This window comes from Eschscholzia californica, unplaced genomic scaffold, assembly GCF_041429995.1.
Source record: "Eschscholzia californica isolate CP2 unplaced genomic scaffold, dmEscCali1.0.p SCAF_1, whole genome shotgun sequence".
NCBI lineage: Eukaryota > Viridiplantae > Streptophyta > Magnoliopsida > Ranunculales > Papaveraceae > Eschscholzia > Eschscholzia californica.
Genome location: NW_028238198.1, coordinates 78,186,925 through 78,208,207, shown reverse-complemented (window position 1 = coordinate 78,208,207; position 21,283 = coordinate 78,186,925). Strand labels below are relative to the sequence as shown.

The window sequence follows — 21,283 nt, the reverse complement described above, 5'->3', positions numbered from 1 at the left end:
CATTCTTGTAATGGTCGCCAGTAAACTGTAATTGTTGATGACTTTTTTTCTCTCAAATCTGTCTCTTTCATATCTCCTCTTCCAATCATCAATTCCGGTCACCATGAGTCCGTGACGGACCCAAAAAAATTTCTTGCTGGGGCACATTTGATTATATCAAATAGTAAAAAAAAAAATATATCGCCACCAATGACGAATTGTCGAACATCACTAAAAACTTTTAGCGAAAATAGTAATATGTAAATTGTTAAAAAATAATACCTTTTGTTCAAACTAAAGCTCCGTGTATGTCATAACAACACTCTTAACTAATTAAGCCGCGAAATCTAAATAATTAATGTTAAGTTGTATAAAACGAATATATACGAATTTTATGTTAATAAAAGGACCCTTTATCTTTAAAAAGTCCTTATGATCCATTGATCCATATTGTGTAAAGGTTAAGAATGAAGGGAAAGAGAGGAGAGTGAATTTAAAAAGAATATTGCAAGAAATGAACACAAAAATGAAAGGATGAAGGGGACTAATTGGAACTATGGAAATACAAATAATTCTGCTAGAGAATAGATGAGCAAACTTGAATTTATAAAGAATATGAACAAAAGAAAATTTGATCAGAAAATAGAAATTACAAAAAAAAAATTGAGGTGTCAAAGTGATAACTTCAAAACAATAGAGGCAAAAACAAATAGGTAATTTTAGCCGGAACAAAGTGTTATTGGCGCTCCATTTCTACCTTCTAAAGTTTGCCTTTAGATGGGCGCCATAAACACTTTAACGGGGCGCTTTTAAAGTGTAGTGTCCCTACTAATTTATGGGGGTGCCTTTAGCAAAACAAAATTAATATCCCTTAAATCCCTAACACCCACCCGATTCAATTTGGTTTCTTTCCTTCCCTTACACCCGTGAGTTGTGAGAGGACTTTAAAGAGAGATAGTAGGGTTTAGAGAGAGAAAGTGAAGAAGAAGGAGAAGGTGGATCAAAAAGGCTTTGCTAGAGAATTTGTTTCTTCTTCTTGGTACTAAAAATCAAGTAGGTTTCTTCTTCCCTAGGGTTTATATAGCCCTCTTCAATTTTTAACCTAGTTTTGGATAGTAGGACTATAATAGCTTTGAACCATTGTTGTTTACTAGGTTATCATCAACTTAGAACTAATTAGTGATACCATAGATATATATTATGATTAGAAACTAATTACAACAACAACATAGTAACCCTAGATCATTATAGTTATATTAATGGAGTATACATATACCCGGACAGCAACCTAGGTTATTTAGGTTATATAAATATGGTATATATATACACCCGGACAGCAGCCTAGATATTAAGAATTGTTTGTGTTTATGTTATTTATGTTGATAATTGATTGTATGAGATGATGTGTATGATACTGGAGCATAAGTGCTATCAATAGTTGTGTGTGATATATTGCTTTAGGTTGTTAACCTAGAAAGCATAGGCTAGTCGGAACCAAGAATGATTGGCTCGACATGTGGGTCGATTGCAAACACTAGTTACCATTACGATATTGGATAACTTGGTGGACCATGATCTTGAGTTTCGTTAATGGATTGAACTAAGACTGGTTGGCTCGACATGTGGGTCGATTGCAAACACGGGTTTGTCAATTTGATATTGGACAACCTAGTGGACCAAGGGCTTGGGTTCTAATATGGATTGACGGTTGTAATCCATAGGTGGTTGGCTCGACAGGATGATCGATGCAAACACAAGATCATTCTTGTGGACCACATACTTCTAGTGTGAGAAGTAATTACCAACTAGAGGTTGGCTGGCTTCCTGCTTATATGTAAAGTACTCGTGTTGCACTGTGCTCGTGTTGCACGGATTCCCTTTTTGGGTGGTATCCTTTGTCTATTGAGAGGTTTAAGTCGATGCAAACACGAATGGTAAGTGACGCTATCTTGTGAACCTCAAAATTGGTTATGCCCCTCCAAAAGGGAAGTTGTATTGTATGAATCTCTTCAACCGTGTAACAGGTTGACTTCAATTGTGTTAGCACGAAAGGTGTAACATAATGGACTGTTATTATTGTTCTGTTGTTCGATACTTGGTTTTGTGTTGAATTGGTCTATTTAGACCTTAGGTAATTAGAAATCTACTAGATGGGTTCTGACCCAACCTACTATTTTTCAGGTGATAGAGATCGGGGAGCGCCACCAGCTTGATCCCAGTTCGTCAGCTCAGAGCTTCTTTCTTAGTTTTCGCTTTCGAGATTAGGTAGTTATTTGGAGTTTCACTTTCTAGATAGTTATTTGTTTCATTCGTTATTGTCCGACCTACGTGTCGATGATTCAGAACCATTGTTTGAGTTAAGAAAGTTTAATGGATTTCTTTTAGATGATTTATTGATTCTTATGAGCTTCACATTTGATATTATTTGTCTCTTTTGATGGATATATCGATTATGTTTACTGTTCTGCGGAGAAATGCTTTGAGTTTAGGTTTTCATGGCGGCCAACGTGGAAATCTAGATTTGGGGCGTTACAAAGTGGTATCAGAGCTCTAGGTTAATAAATCCTAGGATCAGTGTGTAGGGTTCAACCCCTCTAAGCGCATAGTACGTAGTTAATTTTTGTACGGAGCTCTTGACTGTCTAAGTTTTGACTTGATTTCCCTTTTGGATTTGAATAAAGTTATGGTTAGCGAAGGGGCTACTGGTCGTGGCAGAGGTCGTCGCAGTGCTCGCACCCGAGGGGGTGGTAGAGGTCGAGGTCGAGGTCGAGGTGTCCTACCTGAGGAAAGGGGTTCTACAACACCAGAGGGTACACATGGACAGTCAGGGGGTCATGAGACCACAAATCCTAATCTGAACGGAGGAGAGACAGTGACAATTGATGCAGCCGCATTGCAAAATTTGATTAACATCGCAGCAGAGGCTCAAACAAGGAAACAAACTCGGACGCAGAATCCGACACTAGAGACGGGAGGTCCTGCTGTGAATCTGAGGCCACCGACTGAGATGACCTGGTTGAAGTACTACCATGAGTTTATGAAAATGAAACCGCCAATATTTGATGGGACTGGAGGACCGGTAGAGGCATATGAATGGTGTAAGGAGATAGAGAGGATGTTCGTGGCATTTGATTGCTCCGAGGAATATAAGCAACGGATGGCAGTGTTCCAGTTGAAGAAGAATGCAGCTACTTGGTGGGACACTCAGTCTAGGCTAGTGGATCCGTTGAGGTTCACCTGGGAAGAATTTAAGAAGGTCTTCATGGAAAACTTTATTCCTTTCTCGGCACAACAAACACTTAAGAGGGAATTTCAGGAATTGAAGCAAGGGGAAAATCAATCAGTTTTGGAATATGAGAATGAGTTTCACAGACTCTCCCTCTTCGCTACTCAACTGATTCCCACAGAGGAGGAAAAGATCGAGAGGTTTGTAAATGGGTTGCGTGACAACATTGCTAAGTACATTGCAGGGCAACCTAGTTTCGACACCTATCAGAAGGTGGTTTCTTGTGCTAAGGTTCACGATGCTCGGATACAGGAGGCAAAGAAGCAGAGAGAATCAAAGTGCAAAGCAAGGGTGAACAGAAGGGGAACTGTAGAAATTATGGGAAGGTTGGGTGGAATCAGCGCAACGACTATAATGGTCAGCGGGACGGTAAGAGGCCTCGGGTCGAGGGAGGCAACCGGGATATGGCAGTGATGACTACAGATAGGCAACCGCCAGTGGCTAATGTTGATGGTGTGGGACAGAGACCCTTTAGAGGGGTTTGCTTTAATTGTCAGGAAGTAGGACACAGGTCTTTTGATTGTCCGAGGAGGACTAGAGCTCAGACAGGAAATCAGGGGCGTCATCATGAGCTCAGACTAGAATCTAAAATTGACTAGACCTAATCAAACTATAATCAACTAACTTCTAAATAAAAAAATACTACAAGAAACTAAATTTTAGAAAGTTTCCTAAAACTATAAAACTAAATTTTAAAGTTTCCTAAAATTATAAAACTAAAATTTTAGAAAGTTCCCTAAAATTATAAAACTAATTAATTTTCACTTACAGAAATAATTAACTTCTAGAAACTTGTTACTAGAAGCTAAATAGTACTTTTAAACGAAGCAACCCTAGTTTTAAGGCGGCTATTATATATGTGGGAAACGGTTTCTATTCTTCTATATATATATATATACTAGGCATAATCCCCGCCCTACGGGCGGGGAAATGCCTTTTAAGCTAAATATAGAAGCGATATTTGAATATTTAACTTTGCTCTTTTTCTCTGCGTTTAATATTTTCTCATTGTAATTTTTTACTTTTCAGATCGTCTAAATATATGTGTACTATTCTAGAAGTATAAGACGTAATTATCTTAAGGTATTTAAGGTTTAATTTGAGCCTACAAAACCATTTGACGTTCTTAAATCTGTTAAGAAAATATATTTTTCGCTACCGCGATGCTCATTACAACATAAATGATGAAATTTTTCCATACCATTGCTTAACGAACGTACTTGATTTACCACGTGTATCTGAATCAACATCGACCGTGTCCTATCAATCCACCATATACAAGAAAATCACGAAACCGTATCAAACTTATTCAAAAATATGAAAAACAATTTACATCGAAGTAAATAGAAATGTTCATTTTCATCAGATTATCTTGTTTGACATATAATGATATAAGTATGTTAGGATTCTGATTAAAAATTTAAAGATCAAAATACCTGAAATCGAATAACATTTATCCATTTGTTACATGTGGAGTATTTTTTTTTACTAAAAGGGAAAGATAAAATAAGTTTTTCAGCATAAAAGATCGAGTTAATGCAAGATGCTAATTAAATGAAGTTCTTAGACCGATGTTGTTAGTCCTATTTATCCACCCTATAGATGAAAATCACAAATTTTGATCTAATATATGCAAACTAAGATGCACAACCATGACGATCAAAGTAAACAAAACTATTTGTTGTGTTAAATTATCTTGTTTGACATATATACGCAAACTAATATGAACAACCATGACGATCAAATAAAAACCTAAATCTAATTGTTACTTAATTAGGTCGAACTCCTGAAAGTGTCATATGTTCAACATAAAACAAAACACCAACAACATTTATAGTAGCTTCATTTAACGTTGTTCATGATTCAAAATCTCTTTGTGGTATTTCAACACACAGTTCGTGACATTTACCCATTCACCACAAAATGAGTAAAGATTGAAGATAGAATGTTGAATATAAATACTATCATTAAAAATAATCAATTTATGAACATGGGTTTGAATATATTGCACTTGTTTAATACATCTAAAACAGCAAAAGGGAATGTATAATTATTAGGAAAAACTGAGTTTTTAACTATATGGATGTAAATGAAAATGATGTTTTAAGATAATTAGAGTGAGAGAAAGATCGAATGAGAGAGTTACAAATAAAAACAAGGATAGAACATGAGAAAGATATAAACTACAAATGGAATTATGCAAGAACGACTTATGAGAAAATATATTTACCTGGTAAGTTGGTTTATCATGAATAAGCTCTATGTAAACCAAAATTACAGTCAACGGTCTAAAGAATGAACAAACTAATTTGCATGTAACATTTAATCAAGGAAATTCCAACCATAAGTTCAAACAAATGGCTAAAAATTGAAGAAGAACACGTACTGAACTTAATTTGTGGCAACTCCATAACTAAACTGATTAATTTCTTCGGAGGGGATGATAATAAGTGAGAGTTTCAGATAAACGAAAAGTAATGAAGAAGCTTGCAGGGAAAGAAAGAAAAAGGTTGCGAAAGGCGATGAATTGAGAAATTACAATGCGGGAGAACCTTGTAGGGGTGTCTTTTAATTTCTTCGCAAGAGATGCACACTCTTGATTAAAGAACAAATGATATCTCTAGTGATTCTCCTATAACAGATGGCTTACCCTGTTTTAGTTTCTACCTTTTACTTGGCAAGCTCCTAATTTTTAAAGTTTCAAGGAATCTAATGCTTGCCACATTTTCAACTTTAACAAGTTCATAGGTCTTGTCAAGATAATTTTCAATGTTTCCGTACTTGTTGCTCATTTTGCCAAGGTAATTTTGAATGTTTCCGTACTTGGTGTTCTTTTTTCCTAGACTATATTACAAAACAAAATGGTCTAAAACAACAAGAAGAAAAAGCTTAGTATAAGAAATTTTAATTGCTTTTGTTGTACATAACAATTTCGCTAAACAAAGAGTCTCACTCACACGGTAAGATGGGTCTAAGATACCACTACCAACCTGGATAATCCTGCAACGGTAGGAAAACAATGTTTAGTATAAGGAATTTAAAGTGCAAAAAAGCAAAAAAAATAAAAATATCATATCTTCTTTATGTGGCGGCTAAGTTTACCTCTACAAAATTTCAAGTAACTGGCCACACACTCTATCGTCTTCCCGTTGTACATCTTAGTAATTGAATCCTTCTCTACGAGTTAAAGTGGTAAGCCTAGTGGCGGAGGATATTAACAAACATATTTAATCTTTAAGTTAAAAAATGATAACTCAATTCGAATTGAAAATCTTGATATGTACTTCACTGATAGGATCTCTATTTTTCTTATCTGCATACTTCAACTGTAACAAAACAAGAAGCTGAAGGATTTGGTGCCAAGAAAATCGAAGAAAGAATTGTCATGCATGCAATGAATCAAAGACCAATTTATTTCACGAGAGAAAGGAGAAATAGAAATTGTTCACTTGTTCGTAATTTTTTGTCATTCTAAATTGGCGATGAAGAAAGTTATGTTAGTGTGACTTTGAATACTTGTAAATTGTGTTTAATTTTGAGGAGAAATGGAGTTGGGTCCCGAACTCTCGGATTTACAGATTTGGGATTCATGAGAGAAAAAAAGGAGGAAAAACCAAAAAATGATGACAACGTGGGAACTTGATTTGTGAGAAATAAAAATAGTTCACATGTTGGTCATTTTTTGTCATTATAAACTGGTGATGACGACAGTTTTGTTAGTGTAACTTTGACTACTTGAAAATTATGTTTGATTTTGAGGAGAAATAGAGTTGGGTTTCAAACTGGGATTTACAGATTTGAGATTCATGACGGAGGAGAAGGGGAAAAGATAAAAAACCAAAGAGTTGTGACAACGTGGGAATTTGATTTGTGAGAAGTGAGACATTTGAGAGAAATGAAGGACCTATACGGTTGGATTTTACTCGAGGTGGCGTATTATATGGTGTGATTTATGAAAGTCGGAAAATAGAGACATTAGTCTCGCAGCATAAGGGTTAACTCGATCAAACATATGTAATTTTTTAGGATTTTTAGTTCATATCATGTTATACATGGAAATCAATTATTATTTCAAGGTTCTTACGAGTTAATTAGTATTAATTGTACGACAACCTCTTAGTATTCTCCTGTAGAATTTTTCACATGAGTTGGAAGCCTTGACCCTATTTTCATTATTTGTTCATGCACCAACAATGAAATTTGTAATTCATCGATTAAAAATTCATCTAGATCTTTTGACTCTTCAATATAGCATTCGCCATAAAAGGGATTTGGAGTTATTGATATAACAACTTTCCATCAGAACATATTTAATTTTTTCACTTCGAAATTTTCCCAAACAGACTGTGCAAAGATAGAAAGATGTAGTGAGAAATTTCAAATGAAGTTTTATATATGAGAAATTTCATATAAAGTTTTATATATTCTAAAATCCAAAGAAGCTAATTAAAATGGCCGGTGTTTCAAGATGAAAAAAACAAAGGGAGAAATAGACAAATTGGAATAAAATTTGATATAATGTGGGAGGAGTAAGTAGATATTAAAATGAGAAATAATTACAGTGAAATTAAACTAAGGGAGAAATAGACAAATTAGGATAAAAAATTGATATAATGTGAGAGGAGTAAGTAGATATTAAAATGAAAAATAATGGAAGAGGGAGAGATAAAGATGGAGGGTTAATAATTATTAAGAAATTAAAAGTACTTTAATTCATGTCCTAATCACATAATCACATATCATAGTTCCAATCATATTAATTTTGTCCCAATCACATATCCTAGTCGCATTCTTTTGTATTAATTGTGTCCCAGTCACAAGGATCTGTTTTGTATAATAGATATATATACATATATTAGAGATTAATTGACTCGTAATTAAGGAGAGAAAAACATCATGATCAGTTCTCCAATACCCCAAAGATTGTGATAGATTATTACTTCAAGGAATAAATAACTTCTGATGGATTACATCAAAGAAAAGATCTTTTGATCAAAGGAAATCAATGAGTTTCAATCTTTTTTTTGAGGTAACCCATCACAAGTTGTTTTTTTTCCATCGGACCGAACCAGAAAACAAGTTGGCTGATACTACTAAAGCCAAATTTGCTTGCCATCCGATAAAAGGTATATATTTTTTTCACCACTGTTATCCTATTCTTCTTTATCGTATATCTTCGGCACTTTAACTATTCCTACAACAAGAACCATATGTAGCTAGCTTCATTAGGTTAATTTGTTATTCCTTTTGTCATTATTTAGAGCCTTTGGTATGATAAAGATAGATGAATTTTTGAAGGCTATAAATGTTATAATTTCCATGAAAGGACTATTTTCTCGGATTGGATTTTCAATTGGGATGCAATAACTCATGTAATTTTCCTTGTCTTTTAAGTGTTTTATTTTCGATTTGTAATTACAACCTTAGTAATTCTTGAATACAATTCAACCTTCATCCGAAAAAAAAAAAATTTATATACATTACTAAGATCTCTCATTCCTAAAATTTAAACAACCATCAAGTGTAAAATCAATTGCTTTTATGAGATCATAGTTGCATGTTAATGTGAAACGTTTTTGTAAGCAATTCAATTTTAATTGCTATATAATTAATGTTAGAAACTAGGGTGAAAAGGTAAAAAAAAAAAATTCATTCTTTCAGTTCTTTATATAGGGAGAAAGAGGGGGAAACAACCCTTGGTTGGAGATGTCTCGACGGACTTTTGTTTTTGTGTATTCTCATGAGACCTCGAAGCCACTTCTGTTGAATTTGAAATGTGCACATAATAGGAGATACTACTGGAGCCTTTTTTTTCTTTTTTTTTTGAATTTGAATTCCAATAGTCATTACAATGTGATAAGCATGGTAACTTCCAAATCAAACAGGAACAAGCGCAAAAGTCTAACTAACTATGGCCTAAAGTCCAACTACATTATTTATTCCCTAATAACCTCAAGTTCAATAATCCAGAAATTCCACCTTCTTTAGGGATCGAACCCGAGACTTCGAGGGACCTTTGGAATATATATCGACACTTTCGGACAACCAAGTGTTCACGAAGCCAAATTTACTTGGCAGTCGATAAAAGGTCTATTGTTTTTCACCACCATTAACTGTACTTATTCTATGTTTTGAGTTATCTAGCAGGAAGAATATTGCTTGAAGAATGAAGAAGAGAAATAGGAAATGACAGTATTTATACGGAGAACATTACTGGAGCTTTGATTTCTAAAATGTAAATGAACTATCAAGTGTAGAATCAATTGCTTTTGTGGAGTTTTTATGAGAGAATGGTTGCTGCTTGCTGGTAAATATGAAAAGTTTTGTAAGCACTTTAATTTTAATTTGCATGTAATGGAATATGAAATAATGCACTGAGTTATAAGACTCCTCCTTTCTTCTATTTATAATCACTAGTATAGAAATATCTGCTCATCAAGATCAACCCTGAGGATGTTGTGAAGCTTGATAAGATACAGTTTTTCATTGATAAAAAAGATGATGAAGAGGATGGACATATGCATGTTGGTGTCAATAGGGTCGAGTGTTCCCCCAGTAAGAAGGTTAATGAATTGATTTTGACTATTTTTGGCATAAGTTTACTATAATTGATTTTGAATGGTTAGCTCATGTTTTCCCCATAAATGTTTGAGATTATATATTTAGCTCTTTAATGCATTCAAAAGAACTGTCTGCGCCTCACGGGCACAGGTTACACCCTCATATATATAATATACTAGGCATAATCCGTGCCTCCGGCACGATCGATTTTATTGAAGATTTTACACGTTATAAAGTGGTTGATCACCCCAATCAAAATAAATGAACACCCATTTACAAAAAAGAACTCCTAATGTTATCACAATTATTAATTTTTTTAACATAACTATACCAAAACTAAATATTTTAGGATATGAATCTTCGAGAATTAGTATTGAACACTAACAAACCAAATTTAATTAAAACAACTTTTAAAGGTAAGTCGGACATAAAATATATAGTTATTATAAGTTTATTTCATTATACAGATTAATTTTTTCATACATATGTAGCCATTATAGTAAGTGACAAATATGAGTATGTAGTAATTATCGTCACTGCATGTAGTGTCACATACGTCAAAGACTGTAGAAGAAAATTGACATCTACGTCAATGTAAAATAGAAGTCACGCAATACTAATAAAGAATAAATGGAGATTATAAGCACCCTATTTCGTAGTAAAAAGAGCAAATAAGCAATACCAATTAAAATAATATGTGACTTGGACAAGTTAAGAGTACCGATTGAAAAGATTTAAAAAGAATGATTGAGTTACCTAAAATCATAAGAAATACCCATTCCAACAACAAAATGGATTCCTCAACAAAAAAAACAACAACAAAATGGATGTAGTTTGACGAAATCTCTAGTCCTGAAATGGAAGCACCTAAGCTCCAATAGAGGAAGTAGTTGATAGTCTTGATTTCTTCTTTCCCAAGCTTCCACTTTGGCATTCTCTCTATTTTTTCAACCTGAAAGCTAAAAGCTTCTCTCTATAAACCAATAATTAAGCAACACGTGTAGAACAAATATCATTTGAAGTCATTCAACAAAAGCCAGTTAATTTTTACCTCGAGCAACATACTCCATGAGGATTTTAATTAGTATCTAACTCGACTAAAAATAATATTTAACATTTACAAAAAAAAACCTGGTCGGTTTTTTTTTCTTACAAAGTTTTAGAGTAGGACTACAATCGGTTTCATGGGAAAACTATAAAGTTCAGTTTTGAAGTGAAACAAAACGTCACATACGTTGCTACAGCAGTTAAAGATACCTTAAAAAATATTTTGGAAGACATTGACGATCTAGAAATTATTCAACATCACCTTTTTTTGAGTCACTTGGCTGAGAAAGTGGTATGTCTCCACGACGTTGCTAAGGAATGGTGAAAGAGTTATACTTAAGTTTATTGTAATTCTAGTCATTTTATTATACTATCACCATGACACTGGTTTTCTTCATCAATTCATTCAACTCCTGCAAATTGATTTCCAAAAAAAAGAGGCAAGTCAGATTCAAGAAACTCAAAATACAGTAGCATCAGTACAACATTAATATAAATTACGAGAAGATAATCAAATTGTAAGTAGATGTTTACTATCTCTGGAAATTACTCGTCCCTGCATGCCTCAGATATTTTCTAATATGCTATCTAAAATAAGAGTATTGGCAGTAAGAGACCGAGAAGTTGATCAATATTTTGACGATTTCGGTTAACTTCGAACAGGAGTTCCGTAAAATTGAGAATCTCAATCCTCCCCATCTCGGTAAACTTAATATAGTTAATGAACATTTGAACGTTACCCGTATGTACAATTTCATTTCTATGTACAGAACTAATTTTGTTGCTTCTGATTAGCCTTCACGATCATCTTCTTCTCCACAACTGTTGATCTTCTTGTTTGTAGAGTCAACGAAGTAACCAACCTTTGAATCTTCATACTAGTAAATACCCTCTTCCACGCCAATCAAGTACATAATATTCAGTTACTATTTTAGATTAGGCAAGAATTACGATAGATAGAAGAATATTTCTTCTTGGCCAAAATGGATTCACCATTTTTAGATTGGAAGACTTCAGTATATGTATTGATATACTTCCTGACATGATACACATTGGAGAAGTTGAGGAGTTTTCTCATTTTTGAAGCTCTTTTCGGATCTCTCATTCTTGGTTTCTCACCAAGATAAAAACAGAGAGGTTGGCTGACAATATACATCCACAAACAGTCTTACTTCCCCGTCCTTCATTTCGCCTCCACACACAAGGAAGGAAGGGGTTCCTGCAAAAGCAAACAACCACAATATCAAATCACTATCAAAATCCATTTGACCATATATAGGAACACTATAAGCCAGTAATCAGAAAAGAACAGATGTGCCAAAATTCCCCTCACCTCTGTAGAGCTACAGATAGACACGACTTAGAGCATTCCCTACTTCATAGGGTAACTTTGTCGCAACCTCCAATGATTTTAAAAACACAACCATTGAACTCCTCAGCATTAAAACAAAAATTATTAGGCCAACTGGGACGTGTGAGAAATGGTTGACGTAACAGGTTTAGAAATATTTGCCTCTCTCAATGCATCTCCGCTGATCTCCGGTGAGATATTTTCTCATAAAATGCGTGTCTATGTTGTTTAATAATACCACAAGGAAAAGAAACCCCAAGAAATTGATAAACAACTCTAAAAGAGACCTTGTAGAAGTCATTAAGTCGAGAAAAAGTAAAGATAATAAGATTATGATTGACGAAAACAAAGAAAAGACCTTAAATTTGTCCAAATGAGACATTGTGAGATCATTTTATTCAACCTCAAATCCAGATGCTCATGTGTGAACACCAGTATAATGGTAGTCTTGAATCTATGTATTATAACCATTTCAAGAATTCCTCGTATCAAACACTAATAACATTGTTCAGTTCAAACTCATCATAAGAAATCTATTAACACAAAATACTTAGTTCTGTCAAAAGAAAATCACAAATGAAAGAAAAATTAACACTCTCATATTCATAACTATGAAAATAATGGTAGAATTACTAAAGGGAAAAGAAAATAAAGAGAGAATGCTAGAGGACAAAAGAAGTGGGAGGGTTGGAAAGTGAAAACCACAAGGATTTAATGTTGGGCTTCAATGACCTAAGTCAAGTTGGACCCAAGGGCTATGATTCAAGTTAATGCTTAAAGGTTGAGAATGGAAGAGAATGCATTTATTTTGTCCACAAAACAAGTCCTGTTTTGTTATATAGACTAGGTATAACCCGTGCCTCCGGCACGGGAGGTTAGATTGAACGCTTATTGTGTTCATTAAAGTATTAAATTATATTTTTAGTTACATAATAATAAAGAGAAAAGTCTGATATTAAAAATTATTACATAAAGATGATAAAAGTGAAGTACATAATTGTTATGATATCAAAAATTTATATTAAAATTTAATTACAATAAAACTTCATTATAAACAACATTAGTTGTACTGAAGAAATCTGATTGTTCAGGCAATAATATATGGACCCTCTTGCTGTTAGTACATCTGGATAGAGCTACATATAATTGACCGTGACTAAATACTGGAAACCGCAGATCTATTCCCACGTGTGTGACTGACTGGCCCTGAGACTTATTTATTGTCATTGCATATGCTAATCGAACAGGAAACTGACGCCTAGTGAATTGAATGTTAACCTCAGAAGAGCTTGGTGTTAGGGAGATTCTAGGAATAAACACCATGTTACCACGTTTATCTCCAGTTAGGATTTTTGCTTCAATTACCCGCGTTGCACAGTTGACAACCATCAATCTAGTCCCATTACATAATCCATCTTTAGGGGAGAGATTCCTTAGCAACATAATAGGACAACCAATTTTTAACTGCAACTTGAATGGTGGTAATCCAGATGGATTAAGGGAGTTGAGAAACTCGGTTGGATAACGAACATTTAAAGAGTAATCGTTATCTTCAGTTTCATCCATCTTGTCAGCAGCCATATAGGTGATCATTTCTCCCGGAGTTATTCCTAAAGCTGATATGTTTATTTCTGATACATCTTCATTCCGTGCAGATAAAATAGTTCGTTGTGTAAGATAATCGATTGTAAGATTTTTAACCATATTTAGCTCTGGATAAGTTGCATTTATGAGTTCTGCCAGAGTATGACATCTATTTAGGTAAGAAGGTAAGTGCAAATTTTCTGAGTCATTGGTCCCTACCTACATAAGAAAGTGTAACGTATATTACATAAAACAACCATTGCATCTAAACATGTGTAAATTTATAATAGAAATCTCAAAAAATAAAATACAAAACCCCAATAAGGAACATACCTGTTGAAGAAAAGTCCGAAACATTTGGTTGTCAACATCTTCCGATTGAAGTCGCATGTTTTGTGATAGGGTCAACACCTTAACGTCGATCCAAAGAAATGATCTCCTTAATGAGGCTCCTACAATTTGCTCTCTGACTCCCTTTGGTATAACAGGAAGAATTTGTCGGAAGTCACCACCAAGAACAACAGTCAATCCACCAAAAGGCTTATTGTTATCACGAATATCTCGAAGTGAACGATCAACAGCCTCGACGCAATATTTGTGTTGCATTGGAACCTCGTCCCATATAATCAATTTCGATGTTCGGAATAAATCCGCAAGTGTTGTTTGCTTACCAATATTACAAATAGAATCTTCATGCACATCTAGAGGAATACGAAAAGTTGAATGAGCTGTTCTTCCTCCGACCAATAACAAAGATGCAATACCGGATGAAGCAACAGTAATAACTATGTTGCCATTTTTCCGACACGTTGCTGCAATTGTATTGTATAAAAATGTTTTTCCTGTTCCAGCCCCACCGTTGAGAAAAAATAATAACCCTTCATTGTTACTTACAGAATGAATAATAGACTCAAAAGCGCGTCTTTGTGCACTATTGAGAAGGTCAACTTTTGCAGTCAATTCTGTTTCATTAATTGATGCTTCTAGTTGCATGTGTTCCCAGATTAACCGATTGCCTGAAATTTGATTCCATTGCTGATGTGATCGAGGCATAGATGGAAAATCATCTTTAAGAGTTTTACCGTACTCTAAGAGGATTTCGTTGAGGAGGTGTAACCCGAAATCTCGTATTTGAGAGTTTGTTGGTTCGGTGATGCCTCGTGCAGTACGAAGTTGATGTGCGAGATCATCACAAATATTAAGGGCGAACTTATCCCACAAAGAAGATGGATTTAGTGGAGTACATTCTAATAAAATGATAGCGAACAGTCTCCGTAATTGGTAACCTGTGTTTATAACCGCAGCTTCTTCTAAACATAATACCCATTCACCATCATCTTCTAAAAGTCCACGGGCAATACATGCAGATTTGAATGTGTCATACACCATCTCATTTACAGTACGTAACGATTCAAATGACACTGGGCCTTTCACAACGATTAACAATAACCGTAAATAGAATCTTTCCCCTTCATTAGGATTAACAAAATACATTCTTCCTATTGCAAAACTTTTTTTGCGTTTCACCCACAATTTAGATTGTTTGTCCCACACATAGTGTTGTGGAAATTCTTGATAAGTGTAATTTCTTGCAGTTTCATCCATGCCACAACGGAAGAAAAAAGCCATCAAAGTGGAAATTTCGTTAGCAGCTTTATACTGAACGACATCTGGATGATCCATAGGTTGGAAAACTACATGATGCATACCAGGTAAATGCACCGCTAACCTAACAACAGATGGATATTCTTCATGCAGTAAATAACCAAATAATCTCCATGCCGCCTCTGGTGGTGCAATATATCGAGAATCAAGATATTGTTGAATCTCATCTACTGCGCCCACAACTATTGTAGTACGATCATCTCCTTTATAAATATATTTGTTTATATATTTAACACATCGCACGCTCGCACAAACTTCCACATTAATGTGGCAATCAAATAATTTGGAGAGGTGGGGATTATAAGGAACAACATCTCTATTATCAACTAAATGACCTCGAACAACGAAAGCACGACCATCATTACGGCGACGATATACTGGGTATCCGTCTTCTCCTATAGTTGTTTTATCCACAAACTTACGGGGGTAATTTTTTGAGCATCTTCCGTTTATCATGCACGGTGATGTAGGACGTCGTAGACCACATGGACCGTGTATCATGCAATTTTTAACCGTATCAAAAAGTAGGGGATCAGTATCTTGATCTGGAAATTCTGCAGAAATGAATTTATCTACCTGAGCAGGGGTATGAATTTTGTCTTTTTGTTGAAGGAAAATGAGAGCATGCATATGGGGCAATCCACGTTTTTGAAACTCTATTGTGTAAACATGAGCCACAGCTTTTCCGAATACACCATCTTTATTAATTACACTCATTAACTTTTTGCGCTTTAACTCAAAGACACGCGCAACTAAATCAGGTCGATCTATAGCGGTTTGATTTGGTAATAATGCAGATGTTATTTCTGGCCACTTGGGATTGGCAGTCATTGTTAAGAAAATATCTGGATGATGGTGGTAACGTGTGATTGCCATGGAGTCTTGATAGATTTCAAACAAATGTCTACTACTACCTGTGAAGGAGGATGGCAAAATAAATCGACGTCCTACTTGATCAGGACGCAACCCATCACTTGCAATATCTGTGAGACCACTATATAGTTCCGAACGCAATTGGCTCTGATGAAGTCTAATATAATTTAAGCGGTTCTGCTCTGTTGAGGCCCATGCATCCACCAAAAATTCCTGGAATAAATTACATGCCCTTAATATAGTTGAATATTCATCAGGACGCTGGAATAGACGATAGCTGTAGAACTGCATCTGAGTTAGGCGTTTCCTACTTATCCGGTTCAACTTTGTATCCCATTGCTTTAGCTCGGGTTCCCATCCCAACTCCCCATAGGGAAAGAGCAAAACATAATGTAAGGGCAAATAAGCAGGGTGACAATCTGATATTCTCATTAATTCATTACCCCCATTCAAGTGCAAGATAATATCACGAGATGAAGTTACTTCAGTGCCATCTCCAGGGATTATCACGGCAATTTCTTCAGTTGTAGGTAGATTATAGCGTCGTCTATCAGTTGATGCACTATAATGTAGACTAACAGGTATATCTGTCCCTGTCGAATTCACTCGCAGTAAAATTGCTTCAGCCTGACAATAAATTGGCAAGAATACATTATGATTTACCAAAGTGTTTTGGATAATTTGGAGGACTGAAACATCTAGGTCATCGTTTCTACGACTACGGATGTTTAGAGCGATTGATGGATCATAGATATAAAGTTGTGCATAGGAGGGAGTTGTTCCGTCTTCTGGTATGAGTGATCCGGTCCTGTGACGCAACTCTCCATGTATAGTAAATGAGATAGGACCTTGTCCATTGAAATTGTTGCGCTCTAAGTTGCATCCAAGACTTGTGAAAGCGTTTGAAGCGTTGTAGCGCCGAATATTACATCGAAATGCTTTACATTTATCGTCAGTGCCATCATACAATGCTTTTAACTGCAAAGGGGGTTCGCGCAGTTGTGGCAGTCGAATTTTCCCTTGCAAACAACATGTCCCAAATAACGGAGTATTTGTACGAGAGTTAACTAATTTTTCATCAAGCCAATGAAGTGCTTTGCAATGGGAGCATTCAATATCCATTAATCCCAGGTAATGACGGTTCAAAGTCTCAGTAGGTGTGCGTTCTACGAATGAAGGTGTTGGTGGAGGAGATTCATTGACCGTATTAACAAATGTATTTCGAGCGCGGCTAGACGATTCACCTTCTTCATAAGTGCTACCATTAAATCTTGCACGCTTAGCCAAATGCGTATGTTCACTTGTGGTGATGACTGCCTATTCAAGTGAACATATATGATGATAGGATACTTAAATGTTTGTTATAAATATCTTAGTACAACCAAATGTATAACAATATATATGATCATGGTGGCGCAACTTTTATACCGACAATATGTAAATGTTATGATCAGAAAATATAAGAAAACAAAATTAAATGTATTATGCATCAAGGTAATTACAATTATATTTATTATAGTTGTAGATGCATTTTAATTTACGAGGTTAAAATTTTAAAACTAAAAAGGAAGATAAAATTTGTTGACATACCTCGGACTGATGTTCTACTGTTTTTTCAATTCTATGACGTGCCACCATTTCATTCTGACGACGCATGCGTTGTGCTGTACGTCGATTCTACATTAATGTTAAATAAATTAGTTGGAATCTATAATATAATTATTTATTTTAAATATGAGTAGTATGTACAAAATCTTACGTCGGAAGCTCCAGGCGTCTCTGTCAACGAACGTGATGCACGTTCTCTTTCACGTCTTTGGCGTTGAGCTAATGTCCGTGCCTGCTTAATAACAAATGAATGAGCAATACTTACATTTTCTAATTCGTACAACAAAGAAATTACTTTTCAAAAACATTTAGCATCATACACTTAATTGTGGAGATTCTAGGTTATCTGGCGTTATATTCTCAATGTCAGCTGATTGCCTAGGTGAGGAGTTATTCATCGGATTTGATGAAGATTATCAGTAGAAGACCAAATACAACTGCAAAATAAAATTAGATGTATTCAATTATATCGTAAAGACGCGTATAAAGTGAAAAAAATTTATTACCAATATAACAACGAAGGCAGTATGAACTTGTAATATATTAATTTAAAGTGAGCGAAACAATTACACATTTTAAGAGTTATATTAGATTGTATTAACTGTGAAGGTAAATACTTAATAGTAACATCAAAGTTAAATAAACCATTAATTTATAAGATGGATTGTAGAGCCACAGTGTTTCTAATACTACAACGGTAATTGATAAGAATAAAGTTTTTACGACTGATCACCCATCACACAGAATATGCAAATGCTTTTGCTACAATTAAAACTTGAAAATGTTCTAATATATTTAAATAAATCCAAACTATTGCAAATCAATTGTTAAAAAAAAATGCTGAAAGAGAAAAACGACATGGGGTGGATCTAGAGGGTTTCCTAAAATTGAAATAAATAAAACACTACTCTAATGGACTAACTTCACTTTGTAGACTCCGAGCCAGCGACGATGTCATCCATTGAATCAAGAAGAAGTTTGGACTCAATAGCGTAATTTACTTTCTCTGCTTTCATCACTACTACCTTCACATGCCTATCATCATTGTAAGTTTCCTCCTTCACTTTGAGATTGAAGATGTAATTTTTCCCAATAACACTATTCATAGTGTAGTTGAACTTTTCCTCATTCTCTTCTTTCAAATTATACAAATCTTCTGCTGAAATATCCATTATCTCCTCACCAGATTCTTGAAATGCAGTTGCGTATGTTGTACCAGAATGATCTTGTAGCTTTAACTGCAGGATGTATCTGAAGTTGCATTCAGCAAAAGTCTTATCACATTTAGGACAATGCCACTGACAGTCGTCATTCATTATTACCTTCTTGTTGCAATGACGAGTTCCGTTCATGAGGGGGCAAGCGTTATAAGCGAAGTTTTCAGTCTTAATGGATGAAATTGTGGCATTGACAGTGATGAAGTCTGGTTTATCGGAGGTTCCAAGTTGGTCATCTTTGATCTTGGATATATGGGTACGAAATGGATGTATCTTTCCTGGTAGAACTTTTGATACTTGTATGGATGGAGCATTGCTTCCCGTTGTGGTAAACCAATTTTTTAATTCGAGAGCCTCTGGAAGATCTGGGTCCACAAACAATTGACTCGATGGGAGCATTCCAACAGATTTTCCATTGAAATCGCAAATTCTTCCAGACTTCACAGACAAAACCGGAAAAACTCCAGAATCGACCATCTGATGGATCCTATGACCTTCCTCATCGCAGCACTTACCCCATAAAGTCAGTTCTACAGTATAGCCAGAATTATCCTTTAACCACAAAGCCCTTTTTTGCGTTTGAGTCCCATCCTTCTTTGTTATAGGTTTAGTGACATTTATGGATGAAACTACCCCGATTATATCAACGAATGCATTAGGTTCCATCGTTTCAATCTCATTTATGGGTATGAACACGAAATGATGTTTAGGTATAGACGGATCATCCTCTACACATTTCTGAACCTTAGAGTATTTTTCTAGATATAACTCATAATCATTTCTCAGGTGATTATAATTTTTCGAGGCGGATTTCAATACTCCATTAGATATCAAATAAACGCTCCCAGCTTCTATATCCGCGTAGAATTTATCGACTACATCGTTAAAACAGGTAACATGTAGCTCACCACGTTCAGAATCTAACACGTCAAACGAAAACAATTTTCCTGCTCCGCGAGCATTTGCGTAGGTTCTGAGGGGACCTTTTGTTGTTACTCTGACTTTCATTGTCCACCTTTTTAAATGAGGTTTTAAGGCCTTGATAGATATTTCTTTCGAAGGAAATTCTTTCTTCACGGAACTCAACTCTTGGTTTTGATCCGACACACATTTCCTCTTCATTTTCTACAGAACATTGGGTTTGATTAATTATAAAATGTTGGGAAATTATAGTCTAACCAACAGTAGAAAACAAAGAGAGGAAAAAACATAAACCTTAAAATCATCTTTATTTGATGTCTTAGGTTATAAATACGGTGAAAGAGCACTACTAAGGAACATTTTCTTATTTCTGACGTAAATTGTATGCACCACATTTGCTAAAAACAACACTATAGTTATTGCCACATTTTTATTTGGAAGTATGCTTAGTTGGTATCTACAGCTTAGTAGCCTACATTATCTTTAAACGTCCGTACCGAGGTTAAAATTGTAAAACTAAAAAGGAAGATATCTCTTGGTTTGTCCTTTTTAGTTCCTTATGACATAGACAGATGATGAAGTAAATTTTAAATCTTTAATAGATTTATATTTTATATAGATTTTACTTTTATAGGCGTGTTACTTTAAGCTCTTTTCTTCTCGGTCATAATTTGTTAGTATACTGAAGCTTTTTTTTTTTGAACTTAGTGTACCCAAGCTTTGTAGCCAATATAATCTTTGACTGGATTATTCTTGATTTACTTACATTCTCAAAAACCAATATAATCTACAGTGGACATTTAAAGATTATGGTTTGTGTTGATTAAAAGAAAATGATATGGAAAGGATTTAAAATTTGGTACGGTATTAACAATTTATATATGTAACATATATATATATATATATATATATATTTATATTCATTATCTATAGTGGTCAGGATGTGAAAGAGAATTACCGTACCTCAAGCGTGAAGTGTGTCTAAGTTATTTGATTGAATATTGTAGAATTAAGTAGCTCTCCAGAATACCAACTTTGTTTATACTATAGAACCCTGCAGGCAAACAAAGAACATAAAGTTAGCGATTCATATACGAATGTATGCTTAATAAGTGGGTGATACAACATTTAGCAAGAGGTATAAAATCAATTTTTTTTTTTTACTGTTTGCAAATAACATTTTGATTTATA

At 34.8% G+C, this 21,283-nt stretch overlaps 1 protein-coding gene, 2 long non-coding RNA genes and 1 pseudogene across 3 annotated transcripts; 1 reads left to right on the top strand and 3 right to left on the bottom strand.

Moving 5' to 3' along the window:
• Positions 1–970: 970 nt before the first annotated feature.
• Positions 971–2,411, top strand: LOC147569475 (uncharacterized). Its single transcript, XR_015238719.1, has 2 exons — positions 971–1,032; positions 2,161–2,411. It is a non-coding gene; the product is annotated as an uncharacterized LOC147569475 (long non-coding RNA).
• Positions 2,412–13,227: 10,816 nt separating this feature from the next.
• Positions 13,228–16,907, bottom strand: LOC147569474 (uncharacterized). The gene is made up of 2 exons (XM_086672045.1): positions 14,142–16,907; positions 13,228–14,027 (listed from the first exon to the last, which is right to left on the bottom strand). Exons 1-2 carry the CDS (start codon positions 16,776–16,778, stop codon positions 13,257–13,259), a joined length of 3,408 nt encoding a protein of 1,135 aa, XP_086528171.1. The 5' UTR covers positions 16,779–16,907; the 3' UTR covers positions 13,228–13,256.
• A 1,029-nt stretch (positions 16,908–17,936) lies between these two features.
• LOC147569473 (uncharacterized) lies at positions 17,937–18,357 on the bottom strand. Its single transcript, XR_015238707.1, has 3 exons — positions 18,275–18,357; positions 18,106–18,186; positions 17,937–18,023 (listed from the first exon to the last, which is right to left on the bottom strand). It is a non-coding gene; the product is annotated as an uncharacterized LOC147569473 (long non-coding RNA).
• Positions 18,358–18,877: 520 nt separating this feature from the next.
• On the bottom strand, positions 18,878–20,293 carry LOC147569472 (replication protein A 70 kDa DNA-binding subunit E pseudogene; annotated as a pseudogene).
• Between the last annotated feature and the right edge of the window lie 990 nt (positions 20,294–21,283).